Source organism: Thermobia domestica, chromosome 2 (assembly GCF_964235325.1).
Source record: "Thermobia domestica chromosome 2, izTheDome1.hap1.1, whole genome shotgun sequence".
In the NCBI taxonomy this organism is placed as follows: Eukaryota; Metazoa; Arthropoda; class Insecta; order Zygentoma; family Lepismatidae; genus Thermobia; species Thermobia domestica.
In genome coordinates, this window is record NC_137455.1 from 14,436,875 (window position 1) to 14,450,757 (window position 13,883).

General features: G+C 36.9%; 1 protein-coding gene across 1 annotated transcript in view; it reads right to left on the reverse strand.

The window, feature by feature from the left end:
- The window catches only part of LOC145670264 (uncharacterized), a 77,375-nt gene continuing 63,492 nt past the window's right edge, over nucleotides 1-13,883 (reverse strand). Inside the window, exon 3 of the mRNA XM_081738690.1 lies at nucleotides 1-6,565. Coding sequence (XP_081594816.1) covers nucleotides 654-6,565 — 5,912 coding nt within the window. The 3' untranslated portion in view covers nucleotides 1-653. The remainder of the gene's footprint in view (nucleotides 6,566-13,883) is intronic.

Genomic DNA, 13,883 nt, shown 5'->3' on the forward strand with positions numbered 1-13,883 from the left:
TAATTTGTCATGGAAAATGCTTCAGCTACAAATGAGAAAATATAAAAATTGATTTTGTTTCTTTAGCAAAAGATAATCTAGTTTTGCATACAACAATAATTTTGATAAACAATCTTAATATCACATCAAGTTAGTTTTGTTTTTAGAGCACGTACAAAATTTCGAATTCATATTTATCTAACTACGATAATACTTTTTATTACTGACTTTTCTTGAAGACTACGAAGCATTACATATCAATAGGGATATAAATTACTTGTGTTGACACAAAGCACTGCTAAATAATAATTTTGATTATGTCTACAATTACGAAACTGTCATCTACCTGGAAAAGAAAATCCTCCATACTACTTTTTGCCTCATTGTTGCAAAATTCTTGATATGAGCTCTCATTACTCATTTAATATTTAATATCACTTTCATATAAGCATCAACTACCTACACACTGCAATCTCATAATAGCGAAAAGTGTATTTCTGAATACAGTGCTCAGTAAGTATGTGAAAATATAATTCAAAAAAGGTTAGAATTTGTATAATAGTCACGTGGACTTCTTTCATTCTTATCTACTACTAAACTTCTCTAAAGACATCACATATAAAAAAGCAGTCTTTCATCTACTCTACATAACCAATACTAATAGTAATATCTGTTCATTGAATTGAGCAAGGCATTTCTGTCTTCCTGGCTGCAACGTCATCTTCATTGTTATCAAAGTATTTCTCTTTGGAACTTTTACTCTTCGATTTCTTCTCGGATCTCTTATCGGAAAATTTCGAGTATTCTTGCGGTCCATCACTGTGGGACACTTTATTCTTATGACGCGATGTTAACGATCCCAGAGTGGATGATTTCTTCTGTTTGTGATGGGTGGTGACGATATTCTCTCTTTCAGTGACATTTTCTTGAACTTCCAGATTAATTGACGGCAACGAAAGTAGCGACTCATCGGAATAACTCATTGTACCAGATTTTCTTTTGTCATCGTTTCTCTCCAGGTTTTCGTGAGTCTTTGAAGCTTGAAGATTGGAAGTCGAAAGAGAAGAGTCAGAGAGGCATCCAGAAAGCTTCATCGATGACACTAGATTTGAATTAGTAGCTCTTGAAGCAGAAGCAGCAGCAACTTTCATCTTTGATGACATTTTATTCGCGGTTGAATGACTTTCAGAATCACAAAATTTGCGTGAAAATCCTGTTCTGAAACTTGCTGCTTTATTTCTGAAACACTTGAAGTTCTTCACAGTTTCTGACGAATCGGTTCCTCGTTTGAATCTTGAAGTCACATCTAACAGTTTCCCTTTAGTTTTTGTGATAGAGTGTCCGGATGATGTCTCACCATCGCTATTATTAGGCTTTCTGATACCTGATAATGTAGACAGTTCATATTTCGACCTGGGAGAGTCTAAGGAAGATAGTGTATTATTTGAAATAGTTTCTTCCGTCCTGCTATTATTGGTCTCTGGATTTTCTTTGGGTGAGTCTTTAATAAGCAGTAATTCTGGAGCACTTTTGGATTCAAATTTCTTTTCGAATTCTAAACCTTCAGATTGAATTTGTTCTTCATTCTCTACAACACGAGGGGTGGAAATTACTTTTTCTTGCTCTTCACTTGTCATTTCTGCAATTTCAATAAGCTCATCTTGCTTGTGGTTTTCGGTAACAGTTGGTAAAGTGTCATTTGTAGTAAGGTTTGGAGTAGGTTTCTCTATTGTAGGCTCATTTTCAACCGTTTCAGTAATTGGTTCCACACTGATTTGTTTACAATTTTGTTCACTTTCTTCAATATCATCATTTGACTCCTGAAGTTGATTGCTTCCAGTCTCTGACCTATTGCTTGACTGTTCATGTAAGACACTTATATTCTCAGGACAAATAATAGGCGAATTGTTGGAAGTAGCAGGAGATGACTGCTCCTTCAACACATCGCATCGGGGTGAAACACGTGGACTTACGGTCACTTTATCTCTAGGAGAAGTTTTACTATCAGTGGTGGAGAGTTTATTAATGTATTTGTTAAGCGTGATCGCTGCAGCAGTGGAGCTGATTTTTGTCACTGTATGAGACTTACTCACTGAGCCAATTCTTCTGGTAATTTTGGTTGTTGAGTAAAGGTTTCCTTCAAAACCTCGCGCTTCATCTTCAAAAGTCGGAAAAGTGAATGTGGGACAAGATTCAGGTATTGTTTTACCACTTTCACTACTAGAGGCCATGTTGTTGGAACCAATTTTATCTGGAAGTGGAATAGCACCAGACTGTATCGTAGCTGACGATAGTGAAGTGCCAGTGCTTGCAATCAATGAATTTTCAATTCGATTCAGCAATGCTAGGACGTCAGCCTTTGCTGATTGAGGAATTTTCTCTATATAACTAACTTTTCGTCCTTTTCCTTGACTGAAAGCGGCTTTTATGCAACACTTGATTTTTGATGCATTTTTAATGTTACGTATCTCAGATTCATCAATATTATTCAATATGTTAAATGTTGTTTGAGTCACTTTAGTTGCTGTTTGCACTTTTAGATCAGAAGGTGGTTGAATTTTAGCTGAAAGATCACGCACATCATCATCTTCACTTTCAACAATAACCTTGCCAATACAACCAGAATTACTGGCTTCCTCTATCAAATCATCTAATTGACTCATGCATAGGTTAATATCATCATCGTCTTCATCGTCATCATCATCATCTACGGTTCTTTCTTTGTCTTTTCCTGATAAATCGAAATTTTTAGACTCTTGCTTTCTTGGACTTCTTTTCTTAATCTTCTTCCCCTTCTTCTTCTTTTTAATCTTCCTTTTCTTCTGTTTCATCCACGGAGGCAATTTACTTGTTGGGCCACAGTCTCTTGTACCCTCCTCATATTTACATTCATCATCAGCAACTATATCTTTGTTAATTTCGTCCTCTGGCTTATCTTCCATATTTCTTGTGTCGTTGTGTTCTTCAGTTTGAGGAGAATTCTCTCTAACCAGAGAATTTGCTCTTTGGTTTTCTTCTGTTACCCAGGCCTCCGGATCTTTGCCGGTGTCCTCCACCTCCGGCAGATCCGTCTTGATGTCTGCGGATTGATAGTGAGGAAGCTGAAAGTAGGAGACCTGGGTCCGCTGCTCGTTTGGGGCAGTGAGCTGAAGATCGCCTCCTCCGCAAGAACTTGGTGTAGTATCTGCTGTGTTGCTCTGACTATCAACTGGATTTTTTTCTCGCCTTTTTTCAGATTCCGTGCCTGAAGTACTTGGTGCTGTAATATCTTCTGAGCTGTCTATATCTTTGTCATCTTTTTTACTACAAATACTGTCAATTTCATTGGATAAATTCACAAGTGGATATCGTTCAGTTTCGTTATAGATTGCTGAAACTAGAGGACCTCCTTCGCGTCTCCCCGAAGAAACAATTACCACTAACTGAGGACCATCTTCACTATCGGAGTTATTCTCAATACTTACTGTTTCTGGATGGCGTTTTATTGGTGATACAAGCACAAGCTGTCTCTTACACACTCTTGGATTCATGACTGGAGCGGACGATATTTGAGCTGATAACTTCTCGTCTCCACTACCTCCAGCAGTCAGTTTTGTTGAAGTAACGACCGACGGTGTCGGTGAGGATAAAGACACAGTGCATAGACTTTTGGTCGCTGCAACTGTTTTTCCATCGCCTTTCGTTGCAGCACTGATTTCTTGATGTGACTGACTAGAGGAAAGAGAAACACAGCTATCAACCTTTCCCTTTCCTGAACCTGGCTGTTGCTTCACCACTTGAGCCCAATTAACCGTAAATTTTACTCCCTGATTGTTTTGTTGATTTTCTTTATGCGCATTGTTGGATTTAACAGACATATTTGTTATCATATATTCATTATTCTTTTCATTAGCAACGTAACTTCTTTTGTGGAAGCTATTCTGAGTATTGTGGCAATTTTGTGAAATAGAAGCACTTGGATTTTGAGCAGGTGGAATCCTGGTTAAACTTTCATTGCTACTACTTTGTGAAGAAGGTAAATATTGCTCCAAGGCTTCTTGCTCCAGTTCTTCAAATTTATCTGAGAGATTTTCATCTGATGACTTATATTGCTCCATTGCCTGCCTTTCTAGTTCAGCGTACTTTTTGTCTAAGCTATCAGTACTTGAGTAAACGTCATTCTCAAACGAAACAGGCGACTTGCTCCTCTCGAAATCAACAGCTCGTGCTTCTGAACCATCTTCGTGATAAGTACCACCTATTGTACACGGCTTGTTAGGAACATCTCTGGAATCTTCAATTGAAAAATATTTATTAGTCAAGACATCACGATATAGTCTTCGTTTCGGCTGAGAAATGTCACCAGATGAACATATACCTATGGCGGGAAAACTTGAAGAATCAATGTCATCAGAGAATAGGTTCGTTCCACTCCCCTTCCGCTTATCAGGTGCATTCTCTCTGTTACTAGGAATACATACACTCTCTTCAAGTTCGCCTTCAAGAGTGTAAAGCTCCTCCAAAAGTTCTTCCACTTTTTTAAATCCATCAGATCGAACTGGACACACAACTTCCTGCCATTGGAGGACGTCGTGTTTTTTCTCCAGAGGAGGATAACCTTCATTGTCGTAATCCCCGGCTCCAGCGGGTGTAGATGACGAAGATGGAGATCGAGGAGATAATGGAACATCTGGTAGTTTCTTCTCTGAAGGGTGAACGAAAGTACCATCATTCTCCTTAGGAGTTTTTCCTACCTTCGAATTTTCTCTCAAAAACTCTACAATTTGAGACTCATTGCTTTGATTTCGACTGTATCGATTTGGAGAAGATGGCAAGTCACACGTGATATCATTCGGAAGAACACTTTGAACGCTTCGTGGAGAAGTGGCTGCAGATGAAGACATTAGAGTGAAATAAGATTGAGCTGTTCCATTTTCTTCAATATCATTATGATTAGCCTCTATTGCCTGTTTGTCTTCCGTTCTGCCTTCTGCAATTTCTCTTTTAGCGTCTGTGGAGAGGTCAGTAGTTGTCTTCTTTCCTTTGTTATGGCGATTCCTTGTACTTCCTTTTGTAAGTAAAATAAGATTTGCGTAATCAACTCCGCCATTTCGTTTCCTAGCGTTTTCGTGGTAAAATTCTTGGGGATGCTGGTAAACAGGAATAGTTTGAAAAGTTTGCTGTGATTGAATATCAAACGACATAGAAGGTGGATATTTTAGAGATACTTCTTGTCTGGGCGATGCACCTGCAGAAAGTTTCGCATCGTTACGTATTTCAACTTCCGAAGTCATACTACCAGCGGGTGAAGAAGCTCCAGATATTCGTGGACTAGCATCAATATTCCGGGTTTTCTTGGAGGGACCAGTAGCTGTTAATGGTGGAAAATGGGACAACATTCCTTGGTTTGACGAAATAGGTTGATTATGACCATTAATGTGCACAACACAAGTTGATCTTGGTGGAATAATACTAATACTTTGAGAGTTTATTGTTAATCTTTGTTGTCCTTGATGACTAAACCAAGATGGATCAATTATTGGCTGTTGACTCTGTTGAAACGTTACAGCTACAGGTGGGGGTTGTGGTGCAGGAGGCGGAGGAGTAGCCGTGAAATGAGCTTCTTGAACTAATCTTTGTAAACCACTTGGTTGCGGTTGACTCAACATAGAAATGGCCGGGAGAGTAGGCCCAGTGACTGGCTGAGTGGAAATGCTAATGGTGAAAGCTGAAGGAGGAATCAAGCATGGGAACTGCCGTATATTTGCTCCCGGAGATCCAAACTGAAAGCTGGTATCCGCTCGAGGGTTGCTGACAACACTGAATCGGAGCGGTGGTTGCTGCAAATGTTGTTGATATAAAGATGGTTGTTGCTGCTGATGTGGTAGATGTTGCTGATATGGAGCCTGAGACTGCGTTGGTCTTGTGGGACTAGAGCAATATGGCATTTGGAATGCAGGAAGAGTGGGTGCAGATTGATTAAGAGTTTCCTCTTCTTGCTTTTGTTCTTGGCTGCCATAAGGGAACATTTCGCTTTCCAGTCCTCGTTCATTAGAAGAAGGAAAGTATTTTTCAGGCACACGAGGTGGCTTTGTACTCTTGGGAAAGAATTCTGGAACGTCAACATTCAGAGTGCCTTGAAGCTGTTGAGAGAATTGGAGTGTTTCTGGTCTTGTAACAGAAAATCTATCAGTTGAACTGTGAGGACATTTTGGACTTCGTGGGTTCACGTCTGTTGTAGTAGATCGAGGGGTCACTTCACTTTCAGAAACGAAAAATTTCTCTACATCATTCACACGTTTCCACAGTTCATGTCGTTTCTTTTTCTTCTTTTTGCCTTGCGTCTTATTAAGATCAACACCATCTTGATCAGATTGGTCGCTACCGTGAACATTATGTTGTTCTTTTGGTGGATTGGTAGAACTGTCAATATCAGTACACATCTGAGATTCACAGGATGAATCACCACCATCACTCTCCTGTTGCCACAAACGTTTGACTTCCTCTGAAGTGATTTTCAACTGGAGTTTCAACTCATCTACTGTCTCCACTGAATAATGAGGGCATGGATACGCTTCCAATTCAGACGAGGGCATCTGCTCTCCTCCTGTTTATAAACAAGAAAATAATATTAACAATATATCTGTAGACCTTAAAATTGAATTGTATAAAATTGAACAGCATATATGTTCAAAGAAAAATGTTTTGATTCCATGGGCAGGAAAGGATACTACTTTTGAAAGTAACAATTCGTCATGTTCACATATAAGCAATGCAAAGGTACATTTGAATTTAAAGAGAAAGTTTTGACGTAAGTATATTTTCTTTAAAAACAACCAACGAAGAAGGAGACCTTATTTTAGCACCATCTTTGACTTCCACACTTAAACTAAGAAAAAGAAGCTATAGAACTAAAGTTATTTTAACTCAAATAACCAGAAAAATAGTCCCTGTAGTGTAAAACTAACATGGGTTCTCTGCAATCATACTACTATTGAATGAACTACAGAACCTGAAACTATTGAGATAATATAAAGAACAAGAGATGCCCTGACACGTGATCTTCGATAGTATCGAACTCGCATATATATCGAATCGATTCACCCTATTGGAAGAGGATAAAGAGCTGTTTTTCACGTAAGGCTGTGTAGTAATGTATGTCTGTTTTATTGTTGATTGTCTGTGCTCCTTTGAAAAATTGTACGACGACCAAAAAAATCATCGTTCTTTGGAATTTCATAATATGTCAAAGGTAAATCAATTTCTTTCTTCTTTCACTATGTAACAGTCAATGATATAATGTGGTTGTGTATTTGTAATAACATTGGGTGAATGGGTATATGCATTGTATTTACACTGTCAAAACGCTCGTAAAGACTACTACCTAGAGAATTGTCAAACTATTATTAAGTTTGCTTATTTATTGAACTATATGTTTATGAGGTGTTGGCAATTTTTTTCAAAGTTATGTAACGTACAAGTGTTCTGTGACACCTTGGCAAGACAACTGTTTGGTTGTGGAGGGAGTAGGCCTACTTTGCCTACGTTAAAAATTGCTAATGATGGCAATTAATGCATAAAATAATTCTCACTCACTGTTAAAAGGAATAATAGGTCTATCTCTTATACAAATCGCACGTTAATTATCGATATTCTGTACAAAAACGTATATTTTTAAATGGGTTCACGTTCACTTTAGCAGACGGTTCTACCAAATTGAAAATTTATATTTCGTATATAGTGTAACTATTTTTGTTTTGGTGGAATTTGTTAGTTAAAAATCACAGGCGCTACGATTTACCTTTAAAAATAATAATTTCCGATTTAGTGTTGTAAAGCATAGAGCGGATAACGTAAAGAGTTGTAGCATTTGGTATTGTTCAAAATCTACGGTAATTTTTAGGCACTTGTTCCAAGTTTGCCTTCCACAGATTTTCGTAACTCCCACTTTGCTTACAACTGCACCATGGGAGGGATTAAGCTTAGTTAAATACCACAAGAGCAGATCGCTGAAAAACATGACAAGTAACACAATATGCGACAGAAGTGTAGATAAATAGCCCGCCATATGTGCACCATTAGTAAGTGTAGTATTTTGTAAAAGGTACAGCTGACTGAAACTTGCGGAATACGCCATCTTGGGAGAGGATATTTCGAATCGAACGCTACAGTCGAGAGCACGTTCGAATCAACACTGCGACATAGGGAACGGCATCTCTAGTTCTTTATATTATCTCAATGCCTGAAACTGTATTATAGTTCCTGAACCTTTCAGCTACAGCTCTTAAGTTGTTAATAATGCTAGCAAATTTAATAATCATCATGGACAGTGTTATTTATTTATTTATTTATTTGGCTCTTGCCTCTGTAACATTGAATTCATGTAAGTGAAAGACAAGTTCGTATTCTCTAAAGCAAGCGCTCTCGTAAACCAAACTTCTTGTTTTTATGTCCAATGGATCAGAAGAAACACAATGGTACAATTTCGACTCTTTCTTCTCTTTGAAATTTCCAAAATTTGTATTCAATGTATATATAAACCTTCGAGTACCAAATTTCATGACGATCATCTATCGGTTAAAAGATCTTCCCTTATCCTTGTACACAATCATATTCATATTCGGTAACTTTACTCTTACCGAATTTCGTGCTTCTGTGTTTCGCAATTCTAACAGAATCATGAAATAACAGTTAAAAACATTTTAACCCTCTACCTTCCATTAAGAGAAAAAATTCACAAAAATCTGATCTTACTCACGGTCTAGGGTTTAATTATACACTCCATTTATACAATAGTTCAAGTTGCTGGGACTGGCCTGATGATAGCTATTCAATGTAGATATAAACTATACAACACATATTTATGCACGTGTAAATTCAAGTTGACGAATTATTTTGTGTATTTTGCACTGCACACAAAAAGGATGATACATGGATGCCAAGCAGTAGGCGAAGCTACAGTTGACGTAATGAATTCGAAACGCCTCTTCATCAGCACAACAAGCAACTCACAAGTTCAAGTGGGTAGGTATTTATAATGAGTTTCGTGATTCAAAGACAGTATATAGTCGTTCTGAAATGGTCAAACGCGGGCAAGCTAAAACACAGGCAGAAATATCTAGAGCTATGAGTATCTCAAAGCGTTGTGACACGTTTATGGAATCAGTTCCAACGAACAGGTGATATATGGCCAAGGCTGAGCATGGAACATAAATCCACAAGACTACCACTATCTAGCCATAATTGTAAAGCCACACCCGCATCTTATTAGCACCTCTAACTGACTTCAGGGCTCGCTGCGTTCACAGAATGGATTGTGTGAATATTACAGTACATCGAAGGATCCACGAGAGAATTCTTCTGCAGCCTGTTTATTGTTGACTCCAGTTTAAAGAAGACGTCGTCCCTATCATGATTCGATTCAAGTTCAGTGGTCGCATGGTCTTTTTATAGACGACTCAAAGTTCAGGATACAGACCGATTCTCGACGCGTATTCATCTGATGAGAACCTACACACGATACTGCAGTCGGACGTGGAAAGCGTTCACTATAGCAGTGGTGATTTGCTGGCATGGGGCAGCACCTGATCGGTGTTCAAAGACTAATGCTTGAGATACAAAGATAAGATACTAGAGCAATATTTGTTGCAGTTAATTTTGAATGCCTTTTGATGTGCAATAATGCCCGTCCACTTTAAGATGCCCTCGTCGATTATATCTTTCCAGTAACGATATTGCTCGAATGGAGTAGTTAGGGGTGAATGCCGATCTAAATACGATGGAACAGCTAACGAAACAACATCCTCTTTCCAAACATCTAAGAAATTAACGGTGGCTCTTTGTAAGGACTGGATACATCAATGACTTTACTTCGAGTATGGATTATGAAGATGTGTAACCAGCAGAGCAGTTCCGTAATATTATATTCCTTATTAAGTGCAGCTTTTACAATTTACGACACAGGTGTTGATCCATACACTCTTACATTTTATGACAAAGATACTCTCCTCCCCTTTGGTTCGTTATTTTGCTTATAACGGATCCGATTCAGCAAAAGCGTACTTATATATATATATACGTTTTTGCTGAAGAACGTGGAACTTCGAAATTAAATGTGGAAGTTATATGCTTCCTGAATGCAATAATTATGGAAGAATAGCGTGCGTTTGCAAATCTTTATATTCAGAAATCATATAGGATGCATCAGGAAAATTATATTTAGATGAACAGAATTTATTTTAAATAATGTTCTGAAACGTAAAGGCTCGAATTATGGAGATAATTTATTACTTATAAGGCTGTGAAGCAAATGAATGAAAACCGCTTTTGTTTATATTGACCTTAGCATTGCTTTTTCATGCAAAGGTTCTGAGACATGGAATCTTAAGTTCAAAATGAAATCCGAACCAATTGCGCTCGAACAAGTATGAAAAACGATAATGATAACCATTTAGAATCAGAAAATGGTTGCATTTTTACTTGTATAATACGAAGAAGACGAATGTTATAGAAGGTGTTTCAAAACAACACCGACAACGTTTAGGAGGTAGTTCCTGACGCCAAGATAAGACGAAAAGTATAGACCAGACTGGGTGCACAAATGCTTCCTTTCGGAGTATAGGCTGCCGAAAACATGAAAAAAATGAACTTTAAAAGTCTATAGCTTCAACACTATAAGACCTACCGCAGTCGGGTCAAGACTTCACTTAGGAACTAGTATGTGCCCTATCCAAATATCCATGTTTTAGAATCCTGTACTTCCGTAACAATTTTTATAGAGGTAGTTGGTGAATATTCGAAATTATATGCCCATAGCCAAACTGCCTCTATAAAATTGTTGCGTGAGTACCACATATATTTTTTTCTTGATGACAATTGGAGAAGAGTAGGTCCAGAATATTTGACAATTTAGAATTCCCGGAAAATGTCTGCGAAAAGACATATATTTGCTTATTTCTATATTAGCAATACCTGTCTCCTACATGACTGTTACTGTCAAAAACATGCCTACAACTAAATCTTACGACTAACCTTACACTGCCAATGTATTTCTCCTTACAGATCAGTCCACAGACTAACCGTACACTGCGAACTGGCCATTTCAAATGTCAATATTGCTCTCATTCTCGGTAGCTCGAAGTACGAAAACTAATGATTACGCTAAATTAACCTATGCATTATTTTACATTTAAAATACGTACCATTGAACTTTAAATGTAAAATACTAAAGACAATTACAACATGTTATAACTTAAACTTATGAGGAAAGAAGAAGAGAAAAGAGTTACAGTAATGTATTAACTTTATGACGAGGAACTATCTGGAAATCTGATATTGTCGTTTAATTTATCTCTGGTGTATTTAATGAACATAACAACAAAGTGATATATATTACATAGATGGGCATAAAACTTCATGGGCGTGGGAGTTTGGCTATCAAATTTGTATATTATAAACATTCTGACAAGGATCTTCACCCTAGTGTTACGATAATGAAACAGAACTGTAAATATAGTATAATTCTTCCCATAGAAAAGGTAATAGATTTTATATATAGGGTTGAGACCAAGTCCCTTTATAATTCCAATCCGAAAAATAACTGGGAATGAGAGAAACTCTGAAGTGACCAGTTAGGCGTCGTAATGAAATGCAGTCCACAGTATCGTATGATAGTGTTCCCCACGAAATGAGAAAATTTTCGCCTCGCCTCAAAAACGACACGAGAGAGCTACGACACGAGAGACACGACAAGTTCATTTTTAAATTCGAGATGAGCCTAGAAATATGACAATTCTCGTCTCGTTTTCGAGACGAGAAGAGAAATGCGAATCTTGTGAACAACACTAGTTACCCAAGCTTAGATTTCAAGCAGTTTTATTATTATTATTATTATTATTATTATTATTATTATTATTATTATTATTATTATTATTATTATTATTATTATTATTATTATTATTATTATTATTAAGCTTTCTACCTTTTGGCAGATCCTGGGACTAATGACGTTTTCTTTCTTTTCTTTTCTTTTCTTTTCTTTTCTTTTCTTTTCTTTTCTTTTTCTTTTTCTTTTTCTTTTTTTTCTTTTTTTTTCAACTTTAGGTTTGGGCCTGGAAATGTTTCTTCCACGTTTCTCGATCTTCAGCTTTAGATCTACACGCTTCTCAAATATTTTAAGTCCCCATTTTGTATTTATAAAATGTACGAAGTAAAGGAACGTTTGAACAATTTAAAACGAATGTCTGAAGATAATTAGCACTTGGATCGACATGATTTTCATCAATTTGCTTTGATTCAAATGCGTACCGTAAGGGGGGGGGAGAGGAAGTTCAAATTTTTCGCAAAGAACAACGATTTGCATGATCTGAAATGCATTTTTGAAGATTGTGAGTACTTGCGTCGAGCTGAGTTTCTTTTTTCTTTTCGTTCCATTTTGATTCAAATAAACATCATAAGGAGAAATGGTTAAATATATGTTCACCCACTAACCCAGCGCCGGCCCTAGCCAATTCACCGCCCCGCGCAGTGGCATCATTTGCAGCTCCCCTTTCTCCAGAAATAAATTTTAAAAGCCACGCTTTTAAGTATGCTACCAGATCATGAACAACGAAGGGGAAGGAAACAGAATTCACACTCAGAAAGGCCTAAACATTACAAATACAATCTCGTTTTGTCTGTTTTTTTTCTTTAAATAATAATTTATTATGTTAATGAAAAGATAAAGCAAACACACCTACAGAGAAAAGATGGTAATCCTTTATATAGAATTCAATATCAAACTTTAATCTCAATATATCAGTTTGCGATTCCAGTGCAACTAGTTTTATTATCTTGATTTCTTGATTTTTCTTGTACATCTGTTAAAATAAATAAATAAATAAATAAAATAAAAAATTGTTTCCCCCTTCAATGATAAAGAACTTGTTTATGGCAAAGATAAGACTAGTTTTCACATTAAAAGTGTGATAACTAACTAAATGGAATAGGGGTTTGCTACTGTTCGAGAGTTGATTTCTTGTATTTGACAACAATCAAGCAATTCATGCTGGTACTTGTTTTACCATTTGCTTTAGTACTGTCCATGTGATCTTAAACTAATGGGACCTACACATGATTTATGAGCGTAGTATCCAAATAGAAGGTCATCTTAGTAAATTTAACTACCATCATCATGAAGTATGCTTCCAACAAGAAATATTTATTTTAAATAATATAGGTATGACAGATTTTACCGCCCCGTGCAAATGCACGTGTTACACATTTGGTAGAGCCGGCTCTGCATAAACCTGCTTTTGTGCATTTAATGGGCATTTCAATACATAGTACATTCTGAATATTTAATTTCTTCTTGTAAATAGATTAGAGATAATGAAGGCCCGACGTTAAACCCTCGTCATGTGCCATTAGGGGTTTAATGATTTAATAATTTTCGTCACACTACTTTCCTGAGAACTCTCCGTAGTTTTCTTATTGTCTCTTTGTATTTATCCTAGTAATTTATTGATTGCCCATTGTATCTTCCTGGATTATGTCCGACCCGCTGCGACTTTAGTGTCTATTTTCACGATAATATCTGTTACTTTTGTCATTTGCCTGTTCCCTGTAGTTATTTCTCTATCTCTACGAGTTATTCCTACCACACAGTTCTCCGTTGTCTCTTTCTGTAATTTGTAAACTTGATTTTGTTTTAGAATTCTCCTTTACAATCCATATATCAAGAAGCATAAAATACATTCATTGACACTTTTGTGATTTAAGCACATTCTCATTTTATCTTTAACTATGAAGTTCTTCCTTCCAAGTGCACTCCGGTCTAGCTTAATATATCTGGTAATTCATGTATTAATGCTATAACATGTAGAAATCTTTTGTTCCAGGTAGACGTAGATAATCACTTCCTTACTTCTTCTATATTTTCAACTTTC